This window comes from Aptenodytes forsteri, unplaced genomic scaffold, assembly GCF_000699145.1.
Source record: "Aptenodytes forsteri isolate BGI_AS27 unplaced genomic scaffold, ASM69914v1 Scaffold96, whole genome shotgun sequence".
NCBI lineage: Eukaryota > Metazoa > Chordata > Aves > Sphenisciformes > Spheniscidae > Aptenodytes > Aptenodytes forsteri.
The window spans coordinates 3,760,826-3,788,603 of NW_008795029.1; the positions used below are offsets into that span (position 1 = coordinate 3,760,826).

At 41.0% G+C, this 27,778-nt stretch overlaps 1 protein-coding gene across 1 annotated transcript in view; it reads right to left on the reverse strand.

Annotated features, from left to right (window-relative positions):
* RASA3 (RAS p21 protein activator 3) overlaps nt 1-27,778 on the reverse strand; it is a 99,219-nt gene that overhangs the window by 56,939 nt on the left and 14,502 nt on the right. Inside the window, exons 3-4 of the mRNA XM_009276089.2 lie at nt 17,352-17,446; nt 5,304-5,380 (exon numbers count right to left, since the gene is read on the reverse strand). Coding sequence (XP_009274364.1) covers nt 5,304-5,380; nt 17,352-17,446 — 172 coding nt within the window. The remainder of the gene's footprint in view (nt 1-5,303; nt 5,381-17,351; nt 17,447-27,778) is intronic.

The following is a 27,778-nucleotide window of genomic DNA, read 5'->3' on the forward strand; positions in this document are numbered from 1 at the left end:
GGGGCGGGGGGGAGGAATAAAAGGAGCAGGGGGAGGGAGGAGCTCTCCAAAGCAGATGTTTCCAAGCTTTTTTAAACATAAGAGACAAGACATATGACAACACTTGAAGGAGCAGCTGGGGACACTGAGTAAATACAGACATTTAAATGTGACTAATTACATACACATGCTGGAATCCTCAAAGGAAGATCAGGGAGCCAGGCTCCCAGCTCATGCTGACTTTCAACAGGAGTTCAGTGGCCTGTTCCTTCAGGCATGCTGGAAGTCAGATGTCATCTTGCTAAATACAGAACACTGCTTCTAAATGTTGCCTCTGGTAGCTTAACCACAGCGAAGCCTATGGATTTCTACAAAGCTATCTGCAGGAGCCCTCCTCTTTATTAAATAAATACAAATGCATGTATCTGCTGATCCTAGCCTATGTTGCTCTGCGAGATGACAGAAAGTTGTCTGGACCAGCCCAGAGGCCTTAAAGCTTCTGGAGAACCACCTTTCTGTGCTAAACACAAATGTGCTGCACAGAGTCTGCTCCAACGATGCTGGGGAAAGGTTTACAAAAGGTCTAGGGCTCCTTTTGGAGTACTTCTCTTATGAAGCAGGAAGGATATCTGTATATGGAAAGTGGTGGCTCAGAAACAATTTAGGGAGAAGCACATGCCATTGTTTTTCAGATGTATTCATGGATTATGGGTACACACACTCCATTCATGACTTAGTTCAAACACTTCAACCTGGCACGGCTGCAGAAAGAGCATCCTTCCCTGGTCCCTGCTGCTCATTTTCCTTCCTCTGCATCACAGAAAAAGAATAGTGCAGTTTCTAGGATGCACAGGATTAAGGCCTGATTTAGCTTAAAAAACATGAGGGGGGAAAAAAAAAAATACACCATTGCTTAAGCAGCTGCCAGGAGCCGCGTGTCAGCACAAAGGGGTGGGTATGGACATAAGCAGCAGGAAGCATGGGAAAGTCTTGACCACTTCTTTCCATGACCTTAGTACCTTAAAATGTTCATAAAATTACAGACAGATTTCTGGCAGGTGACAAACCACTTGACAAACAAGAGATGGCCTTCACTTTACAGCCAATGAAGATGAGGCCAGATGTTGGTAGCCACAACAAGCAGCAACTGACTGTGCAGAGGGCCAGGAAGGCTATGAAGAGCGTGGAAGAAGACAACATGAGATCTTTTGTGAGTGAAGGACAGGGAGGGGAGAAGCCAGAACCTACTGAATAAGACTTACTTTTTCCTAGCACTCAAGATGACTCACTACATGGCACAACAGTAGTTAGTACATGAAGGTACCAGGCTGCAAAGTCCAGACATGTTGTCTTTTATCTGACAAGCAGTTGGGCAAAGGTCTGTGCTCAGCAGGCTGTAGGTCTGCTCTCTCTGTATGACGTGAACATACGACACATCAAAAGCCTGCATCCCGAATCCTGTAAAAGGGACATGAGAGACTTATGGAGACCCAGCTGACAACTGTGTCCAAGCCAGTCACTAGGACCATCAGGTTTTGCAGCAGTTCCACAGAGGGAGCCCACAAGTAGCAAAGTGTTCCCAGAAAGAGCGTGCAAAAGAGATAGTTGTGGTTCTTACAGAGGATGACAGCAGGAGCTGCCATGGGACACAGTAAGTCTGAGTGTGGTGCCTGCATCTGTACTGCCAATGTACCTTTTAAATCCACTAATGCTTCTCCTTATAATCTCTTTTGCAGAGATTCAGTCCAGGAGATTGTGCCATAGCAGCAGGCAGAGACTAGGGCCTCTGAAGGGCTCTGATGAAGCACAACAGCTTAGTGGTTTAGGGCTAAATGAAAAGTATTGAATGCTTCCTAAGGAGCAGCTATTAGGTAACAGTTTTTAAACTGATTTTTTTTTTTGCTTCCTCTGCAGAGGCTAAGGAAGCTTTTTATGCCTTTTGCACTTTAAAATAATCTACTACTTAATGTTCAAGAGCTCAGCACTTAACAATTTTGATTTGCCCTTCCATTCAGATGAATTTTCCCATCCACCCGTCCAGCTGACTGTTCACAGTGTGCTCCATGGGACTGCAGGCTGGCTCAGCAAGGCCCCAGCTGCTTTCGAGGCTTTCTGGAATGCAGAGGTGGCAGCAATGCACACAGGCTCAGAGGGCACGCTGGTGAAGACCTATGGGTAAGCTCCTAAGAAAACTGATCTTTATTTATTTTCTGGATAGGTAAAAAAGTTTCCTCATTAGGCCTAGTCTTCATTCAGCCTGCATAAGTGTCTTCGAAAACAAGCACTATTCTGGGGCTTAAAAAAGCATGCGTCTCTAAGGTATTTTTAAACAGCTGTCCGCTGGAAGCAGCTTTTGTTCTCCTTGCAAACCTGAATTGTTTAACCAGTTACATCTATGAGGCCATTTGCAGGGTAGTGTTCATCTTTGCAGCTAAGAGCTCCATTAAAAAAAAAAGGGGGGAAAATTTTTAAACTTAAGAAAAGGAAGTCAAGGAAGTTCACAAGACAAGCGTTAGATTCATCAGAACGGCCTGTTTTTAAGATTAAGTGATTCTAGGTTCTTGCTCATGGTTTTACAGTCTCATCTTACTTGCTCACTGCAACAGATTCATGAGCTGTCCACAAGAATATCAGTTATCTTCACAAAACTCAATCGGAAGCTGCACTACCCTAATACACCCAGTCTCTGCTTTTCACTCATGAATTACCTATAACAAAGGTTCTGCCTCACCTACCTTTGCTGCTCTTCCCGCTGGCAAATTCCGGCTACACAGACATTTAGTTGAGCATTGCTTAATTACCGCACTTTCTTCTTACATGCCTAAGCACTAGAACCAAACTATCTATGAACAAACCTGAATGAGATTTCAGATCATGTGAAAAAACATTGAAAGCTGCAGTTTGCTGTATACCTTCCTAAAGCAAACAGTGTGGCATGAAGAAAATGCTGGACTACATGCTGAAGTGCCTTTTTTTTCCCCCGATGTAATCATTCCCCTTTCTTTATCACTCCCTTTCTCACTCGTAAGACACATTGCCATGAAAACCTGCACCACCGGAACTACATACTCTAGAAATACTTTTATTTCCCAATTCCCTTATCTAAACTGCTAAGCTCTACTCTCATTTACCACTCAAAAAACAAATAGCTGTGGAAACTAGCCAGAGCCAAACAGTGCCCAGGTCAGCTACAGAAGAGAAGACAACAATGGGAAAAGATGGCTTCAGCAGACAAAAGCTTGCTTGGGCTCTGATTTTCAAGTTTTGTTTCTAAGAGCCAAGGACTGGATTTAAATCAAGATAAACTCTGAACATTATGATTCAGTGGTTAAAACCTCAGGATTTTTCTATGCATTTCAGCTAATACATTGTATTTACTGAACAATACCTTGCAAATCACGGTTACAGAATGCTTCGCAAGCCAATCTAGGTATTTTCTCTGCATTGTAGAAAGTGAACAAAATAATTTTTAAATCAAGGCCATATAGGCAAAAATTTGAATAAAGATTTAAAACCTGTCTGAATGAACAGAAAAGTAGAAAAACATGCTGCACGCTGCCATACTGTTAAAGTTGTCACTGCCTTATTGCTTTTCATGAAGCAAGAAGCTGCATGTGTTACACGTTAAGAAGGACCTCTTCAGACACCTTATTTCTAGCATTTCAGGAATTTCACTGAAAAATCCATTGGTACTATAGTGTTACCACGTCTCATTTAACTGAAGACAAAACCTTTAAAAGAAAGCTGGCTGTGGCATGGCATACTGTCTCAGAACAAAAAGCGAGGCAAACACTTCTGAAGGTCCTTCAGTATACCACCTAACTATTCAAGCAGACCATGGTGAGAGTGGAAGGATGTTCCAGTTAATCTATGTTTGCAGGGTCCCAGACATCACAGGGTCTTAACCCACAATTAGGTTTAGACAAGGAACTGCCTTTTCCCACCTTCTATTTCCCCCTCTCCTGCAAAGCTCTAGGACCTATAGCAATACAAATAACACTTCAACAAAAGATGCCAGTCTAGGACTTGGTAGATGCAGGTTTGAACCCTGGTTTCTCAGAATGTGTGTGATCATCATCATTCAGTCATACTCAAATTGCACATGACACAATGGAAAATGACACAATGAGAGTCTTCAGGCAGTAGTTAAAGGAAGGCTGGGCCCTCCAGGCGGTGCACAGCTATACTGACATAGCAGCTTTTGTACTGGAAGAAGTACAGCTGTGTTTCAGTGGCATTGCACCCTGGTTAGTAAGTTTACTGGAGCTCAGAGCCTACACAGCAACTTGCACCAGACTATCCCTGTTATTCACTCTGCCTCATCACAGCAGACTGTGGCGAGAAAGATTTCAAATGTACCTACTCGCAGAGCTCTGGTAGGGCCTAGATGGCCTAGACAGTATATGCACAGGCATGCAAGATCACATACCCCAGCACATCCTCATATCAACAGCGTGCCTAGAAGGATGGAGGACAACCACATGGCTCACCTGCATTTGTTAACAGGTCCTAGATGTAAAGACTACCATGACAGCTTATTAACAAAGCCTTAGCAAAGGCAGTAACAAAATTATGTCAGATACTGGTCTGAAAATAGAGCTGGTCAAAACCTTCCTAACAGAGCATTTTTTGTATTGACACAATCACCAAATAGCTAGAAACGTATGACGCCAGCACTCCAATTTTGACAGCTCTTCTGCCAGACAGAGAATACAGAGCAGATTCCTGAGAGAAGCCAACCACCTCTGCCACTACTCCTGAAGTAGCCACCTGAAAGGCGTTGGTATGGTCAGAGAGCAATGGCCTTCCAGGCTCCTCCTCAGAGGAAGGCGAAATCTTGACTCCCATTTGAGTCCTGCGGCTTCTAGGTTTCAATTCATTTGAGTGAGATTGGATGGCTGATTCTGAGACTGCTTTAGTAACTGATGGCAGACTTTTGTTTGTTAAGTCAGCTCTGTAACACTCTGTCACCACACAAGTTGTGCTGCAAATTTGCTTAGCTGGCAAGGTCCTTAATGCAAATCAGAAGGACATTAATATTATCCTTTGATGTCTTTTTAGTATTTATGCCATGACTAAATTGGATAAGTGATTTATGAACATTTAAGACTATTAGGAAGAAAATTATGTAGATCATGCAGAGAGAAGGAGAAGAGAAAATGAAAAAATCTCACATCCTATAAATTCGTAAGGATATCGCTGATTAAGAACATTCAATGTCCAATGAATGTTTTGATTCCTCCAACTATTTTTAAATGAAGCATTGCACACTATCTATAATCAGTGTGTTTCTCATAACTCTGCAGTTACATTTCAAATCCTACCGTGTTGCAAGCTTATGGCAGACGACACCAGTATCTGTTATGACTTCACTCAGTCTCAGCTCAAGGTGGACCTTCCCCTGAAACACACCAAAAACACCATATGAAAAGTTAGTTTTATGCATAGCCAGCCACACCATTCCAACTCAAAACAAAGGAAGTCAGTTAATGCAAGTAATTCCAGGAGAAGTTTAAAGATTAAGTAATAGCTGTATAGCTAAGGTATTTCAACTGCCAGAGAATCCAGATTAGTAGCCATTTCACTAAATTTCAGTGCATAATTCTCACTATTATCTTATCTTTGTATGTTTTAATAATTGAGGGATATGGAGTGTCTGTGGTCTGGCATAAAAATATTGTATTGGAGCTTTATCTATATTTAGGATTTTAAATATTAAGCAAAGATCTGCAACACAATCATTGAAAATATATCACAGCAGTGTTATAAATGAACATCTACATGTTTTAAACATTAGAAAAATTAAAATTATGAAATAATATGAACTGTGAGACAAGTATCAGTAAAACTACATTGGGCAACTAAAAAAAAAAAGTTCAACCATGTTGTTAGCATTCATAGCATCTACTATTACACAGTCTTCAGCTCCTTACCATCACATCAACTTTATTATGAGTTGGGCCAAGATGTTATGCTCAAATACGCTAAGAAAATAAAGGCAATCATGAATACAAACTGCATTCCTCTTATTAACTCTATTACATTTCAAAACATGAGCATCCACTCCCACTGGCAAAAACTCAGCACCACTCATAGTGTATATATAGTAAATGCAAAATACATTTTGTTATTGACCTATTCTGACATGCCAGCACTGCCTGATCATCTTCTGCAAATCATCATGGCCAAAATTGAGTCATTCACCTTCATAACCATCTCCCCTCCACCCTTTTGACCAAAGGACCCTAAAATCCACCCTGCTAGTTAGTCAGAGCTCTAAATGTGAGTGTCATCTTTGACTCAGATTTACCTCAACTCATACAAGTCTGTTGCCACCCCTTTCGTAAGATCTTCCAGATTTGACCTTTCCTCTTTTTGCACGACCAAAACTCTTGCTAGAGACTTCCCTGTCTCTTCTGACTAGTTACAGCAACCTCCTGCTCTACAAGGACGTCTATCCTGTGTAACAGAGGAGACTGAAGATCAAACCCTGGCCTCAAGCTGTACCTACGCTGCTAAGAGCTACTTCCTCTACAGCAGATTTGTCTGGATGAAAGCTGATGAAAGCAGTCCAAAGCAGAGCAGGGAGTGCAGTAACAATTAAGTAGCATGGACACACAGAAGTTCATTTCAAGGTCATTCCCTGGTCCTCTTACATTTAGCAGTATAAACAAACACTAAAGTCAGCGCCTGAATACTTGTCCTAAAGAAACCTATGAAAGATTCTGTTTCATACTGCTACAGCCATTCTCTCCCCTTCCTTGTACACCCCTTTCTCGGTACCATTCTTTCTGCACTATTTTGAATGCACACTTCACGCTTTCCTGCATTTCACACACTTTCATGCCTCAAACCTCTAGCACCTACTTATACCTTCAGTATTCTGACTCAGTAGCGTTTTTTCCTGTCCAAGGGCTGGAACACAGGCCTTTCAAGTACATGTGGCAGATGATACTGGTGTTCATCCAGAAAACAAGAAAGAAGACCTCTCCAAGCTGTATAAAAGCCGAAGTCGCAGAGGCATTGCAGCAGCTCGCTGGCATTTTGAACAGGGAAGGACCCAAATGTGTGTGAGTTTAAAAAGATGGCTCTTGCCAGGTGTCTTTTGCATCATTTTAAAGAAAATAATAAAAACAAATAAGAATGCAAAAACCAAACATGTTGTGTTTGGCTGTCAGACTCCTGATTCTTCATGTCTGTTTCAGCAAGACATGTATCCTCCTTCACCCTGTCAGTATACGCAAATATCAACATCTGACATTTTCTTCCAAACTGAAGCCTGGCTTCATGAGTAAGAGAAGGATTTCTCTGCACAAATGCGTAAAGCCACTTCTAGACCCCCCTCTTTAAGACTCAGTACCACTGCAGTGCCCATCGTACCCACGCATAACAAGCGCTAGGCACACAACCAGCTAAGAACTCTGGTTAAGCAGGACGGTTTTCTGGCTTTAGTTTTACTAAGTTTTCCCTTACTCTTTCTTCACTGTTTTCTCTTCCACTGGTCATACACTTTATCACAGGAGCTAAACCACTAGTCTCTGGAGAACAAATTTATATTATGAACCTGTAAAAAACACTGCTGTTACCTTTGTTGATATCCTGCATATTACCTTTACTACAGAAATCAACACTAATACAAGTTTTGAAGAAATTAAGAGACAGGAACAGAGATTTAGAAACTCTAGAGAAAATATTCCTTTGTAGAAAAATACCAAGAAGGTAAGATAATGTTTTTATAGAAATATTTCTGCTGATCTTAAACAAAGGTGAGACTGACTTCTCTCAGGAAAGAAAGAATGCTTCAATGCACTTAGGTGAGCCTGAATGCAAACTTACTTACAGTGCCCATTTGCTTGATCTCACACAGATTGAGTAAGATGGAAGCTCCCTATTTTAGAAATTAAGCTGCAAAAAAACCTTTTTAAGTCAGCAGTACTTCACACATTTTCCCAGCTACATTAAGCACAAAAAGATAGTGCTGCCTCTTTTGGGCCGAGAGACATTTTTTCTTGTAGCTCCCACTTTTCTCTTGTGAAGTCTTTGAAAATGGTCAGCTGCTCAAAAAGTGACTCAAAGCTTCGGACAGCAAAACAGAGGTCATGGGATCACTGGGACCGGCAGCCCTATGACTATTCCCAAAACACCTCCTTACTTCCAGTTAAAAACTCGAATACATAAATACATTAAAATAAGGCTACAGTAACGTACTTGCAGGCTTAATTCACAGAAAATATAACTCCTACATAAACAGAATGCTTTTTCCCAAATCAATTATACCATCAGGCAAAACATAAGGTTTCATCTGAATAAATTTACTCCTGAGCAATGGCATTAGTTGGATTTACAAAATACCGGATAAACCATTTTTCAAAGGGAAGACGGAAAACCATGCAATAAATCAGTATCATAAAATCAACAGTTAATCTAACCAACAGAAGGTCAACCTATACTGGATTAAACATACCACAGAAACAGGGAGTTGCCAGTATCTTTATTTACTAACATTTTATAAGAAAGAAATTCATATTTCTATTATTAAAAGAACTACTGTGATAATAGCAAGAGCCTCCAACTGTACTAGGTGCGCACAGTTACTGACAGCATTTACAAGCAGGAAAGATCAGATAATGCAGCACGATACAAAATATGTTGTCCCTGTTTTACAGCTGAAACTCCACAGCTTGGTCCTGCTCAGACAGAATCCCTGTTGCGGAGCCAGGGATTGAGTCTAGGATCAGTCCCAGGCCATAAAGCCATAAAGCTTTTTTTCCTTCAGCACAGTGAAAAAACTCAGAGAAGAAGCTGGGGGTTTGACAATTTTGAAGTAGAATGCATTAATTACTAAAAACATTTCCAGAAAAAAAATATTTCAGGATGTTCCTAGAAGCAGCTATGCTCATTAGCATACCCTTCACATTTGGAAGGGTAGGACTTTTTCAAGGAACAAGCTGAAGGAATGCCAACTCAACTGCTAAATGCTTCCTTTTTCATAAAGTCCAGCTGATATGGATGGGTGGGTTCATAGGTCGTACGTCCTTCCTAATCACATCTAACAACACATAACAGGGGCAGCTGGCTTCCATTTTTCAGTTCTTGATTAAAGAAGCCATCAGTAGACTGAATTTCTTGTAGGGAAATAGACAGTATTCAAAAGGAAATCAGTAACAATCAAAACTTTTAAAGGGCCTTACTGAGGAAAAAAAATTATAGTATGCTTGTTAAATATCCCCTTTACTAAAAAATAACAGAATCAAGTTCCAGTCTTGTTAACATTCTCGTAACACTAACAGGTATCAGGGAGAACCACACACAGTTACCTGCAAAACAAACTGAAGCGGATCATAAGCTTGCAAAGAAAAGAAAAAGCAGACTCAAAGTCCTGTTTTTATAGATACAGGAAAAGCCTGTCTCCAGTCACCTCATTTCTCCTTGGAACGCAGCTGTGAGTTACTGTGGATTGAAACACCAGAAAACAGTTGTAAAGCAAGTAAAAGTATACAAATGCTACGTACCTGTATCACGTTTCCAGCAGCTGCAAATTTGCAGTTTAATTTAAACACAGTATGTTGAAGGAGAAAAGAAAACACATGACTATAGATTATCCTAAAGTTATTCTTATGACAAAGTTCTGCCATCCTGGCACGAAGCACTTTTAGCATCTTGAACAAGTGGTGGGCCTCAGAGCAGTGTTTGTAAAGTTACCAGGACACCACTGGGAGCCATTTCTGAGTCCAGTTATGTGCACACATTTTGGCCTGGAATCTGACACACACCACATGATCCAGTGACTGTAGATTCAGATGCAACATCTGATCTAACTCAAAACAGATGCGACCTGGTTTTTCAGGGAAAGATTTACGAAAAGCCACCGACAAACACTAGGAACCTCTGTGCTCTATATCTGAGGCTCTAGTAAATGCATAAAAGACTGACAGTCTGCCTAAGTTCAAAAGACAGGAGCCAAATGTACCCAAATCTATTAAATCGTATCTTTAAGGAAGTATCAACCAGATCTCCATTCTTTTTGTTACTGTGAAAGTTTTTAGAAATCTTTCACTTTTTAAAAACAAAGGAAAAGAACAAGTCTTCACTGTTAATTTTAAACAAAAACAGAAAATATACTTGAACGTTAAATATCAAGTCAATTATCTTCATATAGAGGGCTCACACAGCACTCTCTTCTACAGAAGAACAATAGCTGATATCACAAAAACTCCTAAAAAAGGTATTTCTCTACTATTAAACCTGCTGGACAAGAGGTTTGTGATCCCCCACCATTCTACTTCTCACCAGCCTACACAATTTCGCTAGGGACTTTCCCCTCCAAGGTGGGAGTGCATCTGCATGGAAGTTTTCCAAACATTTATTCCACATGGGGACCCTTATCCCAGCATCATTCCCCAACCTCAACAGCTCCGCAGCTCAGCTCAACTCTGCTCATTGCTCAGGAGTGTGGATTGCTCAGGAGTGTGGAAGGAGGGACTGGGACCCCCCTTCGGCTCTTTACTCTTCCTCCTGCTGGTACAGAGTGACTGCAGGCAGTCTCACCCCAGCTCCTGGCGATGGAGGAGGGAAGAGATGTAACAGGGAGGTGCTGTAGGAGAGGACTAGGCTAAGCAGGTGATATGAACCACAGCCCATGACTAATGCCAGCACCTTATTGTTTGGAATCTCAAATTTAGGATTGTGATACCCCTGGTGTCTTGGTTTACTTTCCCTTGCTGCAAGTTGTCTGGAGAAAGAAGCATTGGAAGAATTCAGCACTGCACACAGACCGTTCCAAACTATGGCATAACCTGTGCCGTTCCTTTGTCTGTCTTTCCAGATTTTATTTCAGGATGTAGCAAATGTTATTAGACAGATCCTGTCTACTTTGAAACCCTCTTCGGCAACTTTGAGATGTAACTTTCTGGCGCTGGTAAGGCTTAAAAACAAACAATAAAACCGACCTAAACTCCAAGGGCTCACTAAATGCTGTCCATGAAGGAGTGGGAGAGGAAAGACCAAGGGTGCAGCTACTGCTTTAGGTAAATCCAGCCCTGCAGTACTATCAGCAGCCCCATATGAGGTCACAGCCTAACAGCAGGTTCAAGAGCAGGAGGAAGAGTGAGTTTGCTGCCTACATTTGCTGCTGTAACAGCTGTTCCTTCCTTTAGCAGAGGGCAGCAGGCAGCTGGGAAAGGTCTAAGGATCATGCTCCAGATCACAGCCTGCCTGCTGGATGACAGTGCGGCACACAAGAATCTGGAAGAAAATCCAGTCTATCGCTGAGGAAAGTGCAACAGCTCTAATGAACACTGCATGGATTCATAAATGCTAGGCAAAGCAGAGCTGATGTCTGCTTGGTCTCCGTATGTGCAAGCATGTCAGAATTGCTCAGTAACTAGCAAACATCGTCCAATGGCACAATATTAGCCTTCCTGTTTCTCTAAAGGAAGAATACCTCCATATGGTCAAAATCCTTATAATTAGTCATGTTTTCCTCTCAAGTACTTTGATGCGGTACAGTATGCAGATACTGTAAATGAAAGCCACCTGGCTTTCATTTCCCCAGACAAATTGTGTTCTGCAGATACAGAATGCAGGTATGTTATTTTGAAATAATATAAATTTATTATTCAACAGTAGGTGCTCCTTACCACATGCCATGTTACAAACTAGCTTTTCAAAATTAACAGACCAAAACTGGATAGACTGTCTTACCCCTTTGCACTGATAAGTCTGAATACTGCGCTCTTACATTCACATAGGGAGGAAGTCTTGCCACAAAGCAGGATCTGGTCAATAACTGGTCTTTTTGTTTATCACAAACATTATTTACCATTGTTGATGGTTGATTCAGTTCTCTGAAATAATTTTGTCGGTAGGCATGTAGCCTTGAGAATCTTCCCACCCTATCAAAACAGAGATTTCATCTCTTTTCAAAACAACTAGAAGAGAGAAACCTAAAAGCCACTGTTCATAAAATAGAGGGTAACACCCATTTATTTCCTGTGTGTGGTGGAAAGCTGATACTAAACCTGGAAGCAGCTTCTTCTTTTTACAATTTGCATATACCCATGCTTACAGTAGGTTATACAAAATGCGTCAGTGACTCATCTTTACGCTAGAAGCATTTAAATACCTACAGAAAGATAGTTCATGTCAGTGTTGGACAGTGGGCATGCAATGCTCTTAACTGTTTAACAGACTAGATAATTCTGTCAATCACTGGAGTGAAACAGCCCTATACAGTTGCTCCTAAAGACAATTTGCTCAACCTAGTTTATCTTCAAACCATATTCGTAAGAAAAGTAACAATTAGCATCAGAGCCATTCCAGTTCAACATGATTTGCTCTACATAAGTAAAAAGCATTGATTTATACAGAACAGGAAGCAGGCAGTTATGGGAGAGACCATGGCAACTTCTACATATATTATGAAGGTAGGGTGAAAGAAAATAACAGAGTAACACACTTCCAGCTTCCTCTGCAGATCTGGTATAAACTTCTCTAACTGTCACACAGGACTGAATGAAGAAGAGCTAATTCAAAAGCTTGTGGTGAAACCTTGGCTCTGCTGAAGTCATGGCAAAACTCCCACCCTGCCAAGGCCAGGATTTCGTTCATGAAGCCTGACATTTGGGATACAGATTTTGCGTTCAATGGGAAGGTGCTGACAAAGGAGGAGAGGTTTTCTGAGCAGTGCAGAGTGCCCTTGATATATTCTTCTAGCTAATATACAAGAAGCATTTCAGAGCCAGCAGTGATTTCCAGCACGACAAAAGAATTGTAAGTGTACTCTCCAAACATACCTGTAAGTGATGTTTTCTGCTAATGATGTGTCGTCCACCATCTGACACTCATATCAGTCCATACTCAAGAATAGGCATGTTTAACCAAGAATAATCAAAGGCCTGGGTAGGCAAAATGCTAATGTGGTGGAAGGAGGAGGAAGGGCTTTTGGTGTCTGAAGAAAGTATTTCTTAACATCAGTAAATCTTTTGCACAAAGCTTTGAGTACAGAAGGTTAAAATGTGAGACAATTTGCTTCCTCAGTGTTGGTTATCTGCCCTTTGCATGCCTTTTTTTTTTTTTAAGTTGATAGCCAAATAGATATGTTTCAGACACATCAAAGTTCTTATGAGGAAGAAGGGGAAATGAGCAATTTTCAAGTTTTGATGTCAGATTTTTTCACCCACAACAACGAGTTTTACATAAGACCTTGAGCATGACTGGCTTTGGAAAAGCACTCTTGTCATTTAATACTGAGAATTCAGCTGTAAGAGAACATGACCATTTCACATTTGTCAGTGCTGTAGAGGAAGTAACTCAAAGCACACTTGAAAAGGGGAACTTTTAAAGCAAGAGCCTGCACAGGAAAACAGGTCAGAATGATCTAACTCTCCTTGCATTTCTCCCCCGCTTTGGATCTTTAACCGCTTCACTGATTACATGCGCACAAAGGGTATTTGGTTTGCAAAGCTCAAACTTCACAAAATGGACTTGAACTATGCAAGGCTGAAGTCACTGTGAAAAAAAAATGAAGGGGAGAACTACTCAAAAACAGGAAAGGCCTTTTAAAGATTGCATGTGCACTTGGGCTTAAATTCCACTGAGAACACATGGACCACTGAGAGCATCTGTCATCTACAGCCCCAGGCAAATATCTGAATCAGTTACTGTTGGGTAAACTTCAGCGTGTGAAGGAAAGGCAAACATTCGTGGATCAAGAGAGATGTACACACAACAGCATGGCAATTTTTGCTTCCAGTCCTCAAAAAGCATGAGAATGAGAATATAGCAGGTCCTGAGAGACAAAGGACTAGTAGAAAAGAGATGTGTCCCATGGAAAGCGTTCAATGTCATGTTCTTACTGACTTCAAACAGCTTAGAATGTTGTGTCTTCTGTTGCTAGTCCCTCCCCTCCATCTGAGGCTGCCTGATTGTTCATAGTCTATTTCAATGCAAAAGTTAAACCATTTTCAGTAATGGCTCAATTCTTGTTTTACTTCCCACTGAAATGTTTGAGCGCTTGTACTGTCAGACACTGGGTATTTAGCTCTGGGCATGATAACATCCCACTGAAGGGTAGGCAGGCTCCATCAGAAGATGGGAACTTAAAATTCCTTCAACTAAATCTGCACAAACCCACCTGGTTACAGCTTCATACTTTCAGAACAAGTTTTCCAGTCTGGAAGGTTAAGCCATGAATTATGCATTTAACGGCTGCCGTCAAGTTTCATTCTTCACTCTGTATAATAAATCTTCCTGATAGCATTTAACGTGTTTTAGTATATTTAAAAAGGAAATATTCAGAAATCATGTCATTTCATATTTGTATGCCAAACACAAATACAGTTTTGTTGGAGCTTAATAATTTGTTCTCCACTGAGCAGCTTGAACTTAAACCACTTATAGCACAACAGTTTCATCACCCAGGCTATATCTAAAGAGCATTCAGGGTATACACTGACAGGACTATAGCAGACTACGCAATATGTTATTTTCAAACTAGTGAGAGCAAAACCAGCCAGTAAGATGCGGGGGCATTGATTTACCAATAGAATAAAAGCCTGTCAACCTCAAGGGGCAATTACAATCCATTGCTGAACAACACAGCACCATGTTCTAATGGCTACTCTTACCCACCCACTCAGATGAAGAGACATTCAGGTGCACCTGATTATGCTGATTATCTCAATAAACTAGTTTGCTAGACCAAATGATGAACCAAAGCCACAAAGGGCATGTGGGTGGGTAATGCCCAATTTGCATCCGTGGGCTGAGCAGCTGCACAGCACCTGTACTGCTCCATGTGGGACCGTGCACCACACCGAACAGCTTCAGTGGTGGTGAGATTACAGGCCTCTTAGCAGCTCTTAGCCTAGATGGACAATGCCCTCATTTTTTCTTCAAGATGAGCAATCATGCAGGACTCTGGTACATCTTGCTGTCAAGCAATAAATGGATGTGGCATTAAAGCATCTGACAATAATGCTCATATCTGTGTAGGCTGACAATTAACATAGTCCTGCTGTCAGTAACATCCTCGTCTGCCATAAAGTTTATCAAGTCATAATCTCACATTGCATTCCTGCCAGTACAAAACATCTTTATAAGACAGTAAGAATTAGCAACGCTGAAAAACCATAAAACTGAATGCAAAGCCTCAAACTAAACACCTTGCCAACTATGTCTGATGAAGTTATACAACATTACCGCTTACACTTTTTTTTTTTAAAATATATAGGCTTATTTATTTTGTACAGCATCAGAATACTTACAGCTTCTGAATAAAATTTGAGAAAACAGCACAAAAATATGAAGAAATCCACTCAAATTCCATTAACACTAGAATTCTGTTTGTTTGTTGTATTATTTTACATTCGCAAAAAAAGAGAGGAATCTCCTCATCATATACTATATTCCCTCTCTATGTATGAAGACAGAAAACGGTATTGCCATTTGAAAATTTGTACCATTTCTGGAACTCATACAGGTGAGGTCCAAACCATGTCAAGAACAAAACCTTAACTTCTACTCATTAAACTTCAGATAGACAGCTCAAAATACCAGTTCTTACATCAGAAATGTTATTATCCTTAATTTCAAATCAGTCCTTCTGTTCTGAAAAATGAGGCCAAATGTGTCCCAGAACTGGGCATCTGAGAACCACAGCACCCAAGATCACTAATATTTCAACAATCCATTCATTTTAAGCTGGTTTTCAGCTTCTGACTGTGCCGATTGGTCTGCTTAAAACCTGGATATTTTCAGGCTTTGCACACAGTAAAGAGAAGTCCTATACAGGCTTATCACTGTCACCCAGTTTCTTTCATATCATGGCCTAATGAGTTAGAAAGAATTAGAAACCTGGTCTCTTTGATACTTTTTTTTTTTTCTTTTTTTTAATTCCTCACTCTGACTTGTATGACCTCAAACAAGCCACATTCTTTCTGACACTTATTCTCTCTGTATTCAAAGTGTGGGAGTGACAGTAGCTTACCTCAATACAGTGCTGTGATGCATAACTAAATAACCATGAAGTGCTCTGCAACATGGCAAATAGCATTAAGGCCACTGGCTGACAAAAACAGAAGTAAGATGCAGGAGTTCCCTGGCACGCAGATCAACGTTTAATCCACTAGATTATGTGGCCAATGGGGACAACTGCTAGAATGATAAAACTGATAGTTGGCACATTAAATTTGCTTTTTGATTACTAGTATTTGCATGATTCACTGCAAATGTTAACTACTTGAAATTTCTTAAATTATGTTCCTTAAAACTGGAGAAAAACTGAGTAACATTGCATAATTATTAACACAAATATTCTTTTTGCTCTTATAAATGAAAAAGTGTTTAGAAAAAGATACAATTGAGATACCACAAATGTAAAAAAATACAAACACAAAAATATTCCATTTCGCTATCTTCACTTGCATAAGAATTCTTACAAAGTATTTATAAATCTGCTCCCACTATTATGGAAAACAAAGCCCTGTTGCAGACTCCTTAACATGAAGACTGTGGAACATCCAAGTAAATGGATAAAATCATCAGAGTGCTATTCATATTTCTACTAGTTGTAATAAATACTTATCATGGAGCCCAGAAACAGCTTTTAATGGTTGGACTCTTGTAAAAGATACAAACAGCGGAAGTGATAAACTGTACAAAAAATTACAAACAGAGAACATGCTTTCCAGCAAATATTGTACTGATTTATATTGACTTGATATCCTGCTACATCATTTTAATTTCTTGCTTTGTTATAATGACCGCTTTCACAAGACCTAATATTGTAATAGAAAATAGAATCTGCTTCAAAAGAGGGTTAGTACAAAAAAAGAGGAGTCTCACTGTGTACCAAAATCTGCAAAGTACCAAACCCTAAATGAAGCTGAAGTGATACAATTACCAGCATTCCCATGGTTTGGAGCAGGGCCTAGAAATCTGGCAAGGAGTGGTTTTTTCGTCCAAGATGTACTTGTTGCCATTCTTGTGACAACCTGCCTACATAATTATTTAAAACAGTACCTGCAGATATTATTTTCAAGCTGGCTCCGCTCCCTGAGGAATCAACAGTTATTTATAGGGTTTTGAAGTTACTTGATACTTGAGATAACCACACCCCTCCTTGTATCAGTGACCCTGATAGTTCACATAGTTTTAATTATTTCTGTAGGCAGAATCTAGACCCCATTGATTTACACACACTCATAATCCACCCTACACACACACAAGTTGCAAATACCACTGAAACCTAAACAATACGAATGAGCAATGCTTCCTTTTTGTAGGGAAGCAACACATCTGTCCCAGAGCCATGGAACCCATAAAGCTGCCATGGTCCTGTTACAAAAACTCCTTTGCCAAGATAATCTCACCTGTACTTCTGAATCAGCATCAACATGCTGGAGTTGAAACCAGGTGTCTCTGTTATGATACTTCTGCAGATCTTCTTTCTGTATAGCTACCTTCCCTGGAAATAAAACAAACCAGAAGCACAGTTTAAAGACATCCTATAGCTCCCACAAAGTACATTTCCATCAAAAACAAGTTTTAAAACAATGATTTAAGGACTGTCCTATTCAAGAAAGGCTTCAGAGCAAGGAAAGATTTCTTCAGGGCATACTTCTTTACACAGTACATAATTCTTTCTGATGAGCAGCTTTTTCCACTTAGTATTGTGAAAGACACTAAAATTCCTAATGTCGTACTCACCTAACAGACTGAAGCACTGGGCTCTGTGGATGAGCTTGTAAGTATGCTTATAGTAAAAATACCATTATTGCTTCTTTAACATGACAATTAAACTTGTGGGAGGAAAAGCTCTAAAATTGTTGGAGAGAGGGGGGCTGTTTCTTTCTGATTTTTGAGGCAGATGTCTATAACAATCCCCAAAGAAAATTCCAAGCATGGGGTTATTGCTAACAATATTTTAGGATGAGGCTTTTCACTATATATTTTTGTAGAAGGGCAGCAACTAGACATGTCAAGTCACAGCAGATTCCCAGATCTGCATTTTGAGGCCCTGTTGACCTACCTCCCTCACTCAAATCTTGCAGAGTTTGCATTTGCAACCCAGAGCCACCCAAGTACTACCCCTGACTGTACAGAGAAAAAAAAAAAACCACACAGTAGAGCTTTTCCCCTCACCTTTTTAACCCCCTCTTACCCCTACCAAATTAGCTGTTTTGGTAGTTATGGCACCAGCAGACAGTTCCATGCCATGAACTAGTGTACATATACATAGTATATGTATACGTACATATACATATACACTAGTATACATACATATACATTAGCCAAGGGCTAATATATATGTAAAGCTGAAACTTTTATCTTGCCCAGTCTCTCTCAGGCATTATATAAAGCACTCTCTGAGGGGCAGTGAAACTTCTTCCAAGCGTCTTTCATTGTATATACAAAGCAGAGCATGGCATGCCTGAGGAGCACGTGATCCTCAGAAAGCAGCTTTGAGCTGGGTGGTTCCCCAGGCACTGAGCACAGCAGCATGTTCAAAATGAAGGAATCCAGGACAGTCAGAGACATTCACAAGGCTCGAGAAAGCTGTTTTTTTGGCAATGTGGTTTGGTAGCAGACTTTCTCTGCTAGAGCGAGTTGCTCGCATACAGTTTGCAGCCACTGCTTTGCTACAGAAACACAGACTTTAACTAAATCCTGCTAGATACAATATACCGATGGACACAGTCTTAGTGGGAGAGAGATTTCCAAAGCTTCCCAAACCCATGCAGTTTGGCCAGACATCAGTAATACATTACCCCAGCAAATGTTAACAGAACACATTTACCTCCCCCCCAAAAAAAATCCACACGATGGAAGACTATGAAAATGGCAAACACAAAGTAATCTCCCTTCTGAAATCTAAAAGCTTACTAAAGTCCCAGCTGTAAGTTATTACACCCCAGTGTTCTCTCAAATTTTGGCCTTTTCCTTTAGCTGTTGTTGAATGGCTCCACCTAGCCCTCCTGTTGGCTGGGCTGCTCCGTGTACCCTCCTGCAGCTGCTGCTGCATTCTTCTGTCACCCTCGGGCTGCTTCTGGTGACAGTTTCCAGATTTCCAGTCCCAATTTCTAAACTACTCTGCCATCCATCCACAGCTGCCCTCCATAGTATCCACCAGGGTTTCTGCTCTGGCTTCCACAGAGCTGCTGACCCATTACACCCAAGTCGTGCTCATTCTGCCCTCAGTGCTCTCCTCCTCCTGTTTGTCCTTTAGAGATTACCAGATCCATCTCCTGGCAAACATTAAACTAGAGATTAACAAGGCAGATTTCATTACCAGGCTCTTTATTGGATATGCACAGCAAGCGACTTGAAACTTCTTAGAAAAGCAATAATGAAATTACACAAACCTACAAAATAATATGGCAGAAAGGATAAATAAGACATCTGAACTGCGCTGAACGGAGGACACCAAGTTACGCTGCTGAGAATCTCTGTAATGATGGCTGTGTATTTTCAAAGCTTCTACTTTTATTCTTCAACCACAGGAGTTTGTGGGCAACCTAGTTTCTCTAAAATATTTTGAGAGAGTAATTTAAACGCGTGACCTTCCAATAATTGCTTTGGACCTCATTTGAAATTGTTTACTTTCACTGCTTGCTATCCTCACTGTACCCTTTAATCTCTTGCAGAAATCCTCCACCTGACTGCAGTGTAGCATGCACTTCCCAAACACCGTCGCCCGTATCTTTCAATCAGTCTCATTCACAGTCACCACCCTTGCAGGGAACATCCCTGTGGAAAACCCAAGGACGACTTCACCAACATCTGCACCTGTACGTAGCATAAATGGTGTTATCACTGTCCCCTCTTTCAGCAGGGAGTTCCACTGCTCTCCAGATGGCAAGATAACCCAGATGGGTCTGACTGCACATTCCGCAGTCCATAATTGCGGCACAAAGTCTTTGGAGGCAATGGTACATACCTCCAGCTCCAAGAGGGTTAACATGGTGGTACAACTGTTTTGATTAGGAAACTGTTTGAACAGCACTGTTTGCTCTGCACACAAGCAAATCTTATTAATGAGTGAAACCTATTGACTGGGCTGGCTGGAAGCCAGGGTTTTTCACTGTATATGAAATGATTCACAAAGAAGAAAAATCTACTAGGGGAAAAAAAAAAAACGGGGGGAGGGAAAGGAGAGTGAAAAAAGGGTCTACACTTTGGCTAGTCTAAACATATACAAAGGTATATTACTGATAGGGCAGATTGTTTGATCTGCCCTGTTAAACAATTCTCTGTGTACAGGAGCACCCTGCACAATTTCTGTTTACAACTCTTTGCCTGTACTGGCTATGTCCATATGCCCACCCAACCCGCACTCCTCCTCCTCATCACCAGGCCCATGTAAGGCACAGTGCAGGTGCTGAGCACAGCCAGGTCCTGCCCTCCTCTATACAGTCACTGCTCTGCCACCAGCTGGCCTACATCTGACCTGGCTCAAACAACTTCTAGCCTTGCCAGAACTAGGTTAAATCTAGGCCAATAATCACAAGCTGTTGGCACCTGTCATTTGACCTGACACTACACAATAAGGGCCTGCAATTCTCCTTGAAGATAAACCTGACACAAGAGGTCAGAAAGGTTTACCACCACTCATTTACAGGATGCCTTCCTCTTTGTGGTTCTTCAGCACGCTCCCAAACTCGAGCCCATTGTCCCGTGCTTTCTCAAGACTTGGGTGGCTGCCAGGCAGCAGCAAGAGACTCCAAAACTTGCACCCGAGGCACCCAGCCACTCCTGCTGGTTTCCTCAGAGCTGCCCCAGGCTGCAGAGAGTCTGGGTCTGTTTAAACTTTTAGACACTGTATGGGAGGAGGCAGGAAACAGCAGAGCATGCTGAATGGTGTAAGGTGTAATTTCAAAACTCAAGTTACATTTTTAAAAGTTAGATTTTCAGCAATAAGACCAGCAACGATGAGGTAAAAGCATTCTTCTCGTCTGAACTAATTTCTTTCCGAAGTCTGACATTCACGAGGACCTCAGGTTGGGGGAGGGTGGGGAAACCCCACACACTCCTGCATGTTTTTCACCCATATGGCAGCAATTTTCCTATGTCCCCCCAGTTCAGACTGAACAGATCTTCACTGGCACGTTTAAATCCTAAGCCCTGTGTTCAAAACAAAGATACGACATGTCACACCTGACCCCTTCCTTCTGTGAATCTCTCTTTAGGGAAAAAACAATCTACCAACAACCTATTATTTCAAACATGGGGCCAGCTCACAGATGAATGAAGTTACTAGCTAGGGCCTGGATGGTCCTAAGGATGCAAATTCCACTTTATGATCCCTGGTGCAAACGGATTTAAAAGCCTTCTACTTTCCCCACCCATGCACCCCTGTCCCTGTGGCATGCTGCACTGAAACTGTTGAGGAACCTGATCCAAGCTAAAAAACACCGAACAATGAAAATAAACATTCTGGGGGAGGAGAAGGGAGGAAGAATTAAGTTTCAGGGGTCATGTGTGGGTGTTGTTGGCATTTTTAAATACACAGATCATTTCAACTGACCTGTTTTACAGCTTCCCCACTCAAGAGTCACATTAACACAGCTAGAAGATAGGAGATAGCAGAAGGTCAATAATTTGGGCACCGAGGCAGAAATGTGCAACAGAGATGGGTAGGGATTTCTGGCTACACCACTTGGGAAAGTGTTTGTGGAAGCACCGCACCCTCAGTGCCTGTCCCTCACTGTAGTTTCAAAAGCTCTTCCCAGGCAAGTCAATGCAGCTCATTAGCTTGTCCCTGGACATGCCTGGGCTTGTTAATTCAGGGTCTAACATCTCCATACAAAGACTAACAGAGTCGGTAATTTGGCTCAGGCATTCTCCATCCAGTCACAACTACCTTCTGTCTGGATTACCTGTTGGTGACAAAAGGATTAGGCACTAGTTTGAGGATTACATTGTACTCACCTTTTAAGACTAATTTGCCAGTTTGCAGAGTGTTTGCTTCACAGCTGAGATATGTGAATATTTACGTCAGATGCTAGATTAGTAGAAGATATATTACTTTACCAAAAAAGAAGTCAGAGAGCAATAGGACAGGAGTTTGTAATTTTAAAAGGGCACGAGGGTCTACCTGAAAAATGATCCAACAGTTATTTTATAGAACCCTAAAAATAGAGCATTTCAGGAGCTCTTGTATCTTCTCTTTAAGTTATCTTTCTCTCAGAATAGTTGCACAGTGAAAACCACAAACTTTGCATATTGCTGCCAAGTGAGCTGAAGCAATATAATGTAATATTTTTAATACAACATACTCCATTAACACTGACTGCAGTATAGTTAATTTATAGCAAAGGGTTAGCCCTGAGTCACATGTTAAAAGGCCCAAACGCCTAATTAATTCAGTCTTCTCTCAGCTCTGAGCAGAGACTACTTTGCCTCCTATGGGCTGCAATATTAGGCAGTAAGAGGACATGGAAGCTAGTTCAGAAATTGCTTCATGCTAGTATATTAAGTGCACAGAAACACTACATCAGTGAATTCATTTAAAATAACTGATATGAAGAAGAGTCACTTTCAATAGCTGGAAAGACTAAGGACAAATCAGAATCAATTTTAATCAACGTCTTAGGCTGTAAAAGCCTTATGAAACTTTAATTACCTTGAAATCTCCAACCAAGAAGCACCACTACTGATCCAGACTACCTGGAATTTTACAATTATCTGTATGAAAGGTTATTTGTCATCGAAGTACAGAAACCTTGCAAGACAGAAAGGGCTAGATGCCTGCCTTGTTCAAGAACAGCACAAATTCACTCACCCCTCCCCATAACAATGAAAAAGATTGAAACAAGCAATCTCCCTACTTCAGGATTAGAAAGATAAGGATGAGAATTGGGGGCAACATAAAGCTTCAGAGCCTTAGATGCAGCAGAATGGCTCCCTCCCGGCTCCTGTGCAGTGCACCATGAAGCACAAGCACTACTAGACCATCTGCTACCATGGGTAAGAATTAGTGGTGACAACGGCAGAACACTTCCAGCACAGCAGCGGTGCGTCCTACACAGAGTACTGAAGTGTACTATATTCAAGACCCCAGTTTTGTTTGTTTGTTTAATAACTAGTCCAAATATAATAATAATATCACTTATGAAACCCATTTTTCCCCTTCATGGGATTTATCTTGGATAATAAGGCAGAGAAAAGTAGGCTGTGGATAAGACACAGCTTCTATCCTTAAAAGAAGTAAGCTGCATTGCATGGACTATCCTCTATCAGGGTAGTTTTGCTGGCCACAATCCTGAAGATCTTGCCTGGCTTACATCACAATTTCTACTCTCCCTTCCTGTTAAAAAAAAAAAACAACAACCAAGCCTACCCAACCACACCCCTGGTACCAATTCTCTGCCAGCTGCTCTCTGGCCCCTGAAAGTGTCCATACATTTGAGAAAGGTGGTATAGCCCGTGGCTGGTTGCAATGGGAGAGCAGTCCTAAAATTTAGACTTGCAGTCACCGTTGTCTGCCTTAGAGTAGGCACCAGGACCCTGAGCATGCTGCCTGCACTGAACAACCATCATCTCCTTCATCCCCTCCATCACCAGCCCCTTCCAGGTACTGCCACCAGAAGCTACCGCTACAGCACCTTCTTCACAGTCCCAGTCTTTGCTTAGTTCAAGCAAGGCATAAACCAGACAGACTGCTTAACATCTGCTACTGCTGAGATAAGTCAAGTACTGCAGAAAATACAGAAAGTCCAGCTCAAACTATAGCAGTCAGAGGTAAGCTGGGAGAATGGATCTATGGTGATATTCCAAATACAGATAGTGTTAACGCTGTGATTTGGTAAGGAGGAAGGTTGCATAAAAGAACAGTCGAGGTTCTAGCACATTATGCTCAGTAGTTTTGCTTATAATATGTGTACTTGGAGGAGGAAAAAGGAAAAATATGTATTTTTGAAAGCTCAACTTTGTTTTCTTGCTTTTGTGACCATCTGTTATACTAAAAGATATTGTGTGTGCATCCTAACAATTTATTCTATGCAGAAAGTACTTATTTTAGACTTTCTATGCAACTGTAGAGAATCTTCTCAGGATAATTCTAGTTTATAGCTTCTCAAGACTTGTCATTGTGGGACAGAGTCATCTGTTTCCTTTATTTCATTAGTAGCTATATTTATATCATACTGAGTAGCTATTATTCCCATGTCATCCAACAGTACATCACGGAAACAGTAAACCAAGTTGTGACTGCTGCCTAAGCCACGGTCAGGGTGGAGGAAACAGAGGAACACAATTTTCTCTTAAAATCTTGATCTCTGCTTTGTGTTGTATTGGAAGGTCTTTCCTCCACTTAGCTAGCAAGAAGCATATTTTAACAGGAATGATTCTTTTTCAATTTTTCTTTTAAACCAATAAAATAATCAAAAGGTGATGCTTCAGCTACATTTGGCAACAGTTACCTAATAACGGTAGACAGTTTGCTTGGACATTTGGTAATAAATGGTGGCAACTCTACAAACACACCTCCTCAGCTTTGGAAGTAGTCATTAACAAAGGCACAGTCACCTCAAACATGCAAGCCTCAAACGACTTTCAATTCCAGGGTGTTTTCATTCTGTGAGAGTGTCCATGAGCTATGATTTGGTTTCATCTACTTTAGTCCAGAGCAGCTAAGTTTAATTACCTCTGAAGGCAAATTTCTTTTATTGCCTTATTTTGCTTCAGCTCATCTAGTATTAAGCAGGAAGACAGTTACAACCTGCTAGGATACAATGGCCAGAAGAGTTTCAATTTGTTGTAGAACGCACCTAATATCCTCTATGAAGGTGACTTACAGCAGTTAAGTTATAGTAAGTGTAATTGACAGAATCACTTGCTAGTCTTCTCCCCGCTGGCTTTCTGCTCCTTCACTGAAGAGCTTAGGCATTTCACAGCTGCGCTTTATTCAGTACCATTCCATCCCCATCAGCATCCCCAACCAAGCCTGCCCCTCAGCCAGGAGTACCACAAACTTACAGAAGAAAGTTCTTACTCCCCAGTGCAGTACGGGGGCCAAGACTTGATACAGTGAATTTACTTCTTCCCCTCAGAACTTCACAGGAGGTGCATTTTGTTCTGTTCAGGTTCCTACTTAACACAGATGTTAGCAAGTCAGTTACATGCATCTGTTATTAGAACAAATGAAGTGCGGGGGGGGAACCAAACATGTGATTTGTGATTTAAGTAGAGGATAAATAATTGTGTGCTTGTCACCTGAAGGGCATATGATATTACCTATTGTCTCAGCACAGTGTTAAATGACTTGGTGTGGCACATTTCCTGTTTTTTAACTGATCTGTAAGTTCAAGGTCACAACCTGGCAGCCTGAACTGTTCATTACACACCTAAGAGAACACCAGCTCAGGGCATATTGTGGAGATGGTTTTCTTCACTAAATCAAGCTCAATTATTAAAGGGTGAGAAAAGCCTTTTGTCCCACTGTATTGGCACAGCTGCCTCATTCAACATTTCTAAAAAGCTGAAAACTAAATATCAAAACATAATCATTAAAGAACTTATGTTTACATTTGCCTTATTTAGCAGCACTACTATCCTAATATTCCTTCTACTGCATCCAGCCGGAGGTATCCATTACTACTGGAGGGGTACCAATTGACAGTTTTTCAAATTAACCCCATCTCCTCAATGTTTTTCTCATTGTAACAACTGGATAGAAATAGCTATCCTATGTATTATACAGACACATGTTCCATCAAATTGGCCTACTACTCCTATTTGATCACTTGGAAACAAACAAATCTAATTTTAAATGGAATTTACCGTAACTTTCAGTAGTACATTTCCTACTCAAAGCATCTCAACATACTATATAAATCAGTACTTAAACTCTAGCCAGTAACAGTCAAGACACACAATATCAATTAAACAACAACTTAAGACTAGTTTATTTCCACAGTAACTGTGTATTTGCTACATTTTATCTAAAAAAGGACAAAATGTATTTCAGATCCACTGAGCTCCGCATTTTCTTTATTATATTTGCATTTCAATCATCCAAGATTCTTCCAAGACACAGTTGTTCAAGAGTTGTATCTGTTTAGCTAACAAAATCCTACATGACTTAGCAAATTATGATTAGGAAAATGCAAATGTAATAAACAAACATGCAAACTCAAAGATATCTTTATCTGCACAATCCTCCCATCCTGTACGCCAAAATACTACAGTATGTTCCAAAACATATCTGCTACACATGTGTTCCAGTTTCTGAATTTGTTTGGTTCTCCTCGGAAGTTTCTGTCAGAGGTTTCAGGGGTTTCTTGTTTTTCATTTTCTCACCCCCACTCCTTCCGCTTTTGGTGGCTTGAGCATTCTCATCTGTCATACATTGAGTTGCATTTCGGACATTAAAGAATTTACCATCACAAACTTGTACTTCATATTTGAATAAATAAAAGCATGCCTACTCGGAGCACCAGTCACCCTGGGAATCAATATTATAACATCAAGAGAAATTTCTGGCAATACTAAATAGTGATTCAAAAGGAACTCTGCTAGCCAACCATCTTCAAAAAATAGGTACTTGCCAAATTCTCACCATTTTGACAGACATGCACTCTATTCTCTCTCTGTCTCGAAACCCCCTCAAAACCAGCCAAACAAACAATGCAAACAGATGTCAAACATACCAGATCACACAGGAAACACAGGCAAATTCACAAGCTCAGTAACATCTGAACTTAAAATTAGTCTCCCTGGATGGAAGACACAACCCCCAACTCCCTTCTCCGAGAAAGTTCATTGCTGGATGAGCATGGGTAACCACATTTTCTTCAGCAGAAATGTCTCATGATGACATAATATAACAAGCAATCTCTGTAATGCAAAGGGCCCCTATTTGCAGAATTTGGCGGTTCAGTGGAAAAGAGCTTATTCTAGCACTACTCTGACCAAGCTTTTTCAGTAGGGGTCTCTTCCAAACCTCCCTTGCTTAAATATTACAGACTTTGTTCCAGTGAAAGAGTTTCCTTTCTCAAAAAAACTCCACTGCTTAGCTTTGCTGCTGCTGACTTCTGTTCAATAGGAACTACTGAAAATATCCACATGCAGTTACTCCAGAGTACTGTTCTCTTTCCAGAACGTTTTCCTATTACAAGCAGAACTTACAGAGTTAGTTTCAAAGTGACAGTAATTCTGGATTTTTTCTTTCTCTCCATTGCTATTTACCACACTTCCACATCTTTGAAATGCTCTTCAAAACATGTCTGTGATAAGGAGTGAGGGGAACAGAGGGGGGAAGAGGGGAAAACTCAGACTACAATAGCTAATATAAGTCCATGGGACCTGATGAGATCCGTCCGCAGATCCTGAAGGAACTGGCGGATGAAGTTGCTAAGCCACTATCCATAGTATTTGAGAAGTCGTGGCAGTCTGGTGAAGTTCCCACTGACTGGAAAAGGGGAAACATAACCCCCATTTTTACAAAGGGAAATAAGGAAGACCCGGGGAACTACAGGCCAGTCAGTCTCACCTCTGTGCCTGGGAAGATCATGGAACAGATCCTCCTGGAAGCTATGCTAAGGCACATGGAGGACAGGGAGGTGATTCGAGACAGCCAGCATGGCTTCACCAAGGGCAAGTCCTGCCTGACCAACCTAGTGGCCTTCTATGATGGAGTGACTACATCAGTGGACATGGGAAGGGCTAACAGATGTCGTCTATCTGGACCTCTGTAAGGCCTTTGACACGGTCCCCCACAACATCCTTCTCTCTAAACTGCAGAGGTATGGATTTGATGGGTGGACTGTCCGGTGGGTGAGGAATTGGTTAGATGGTC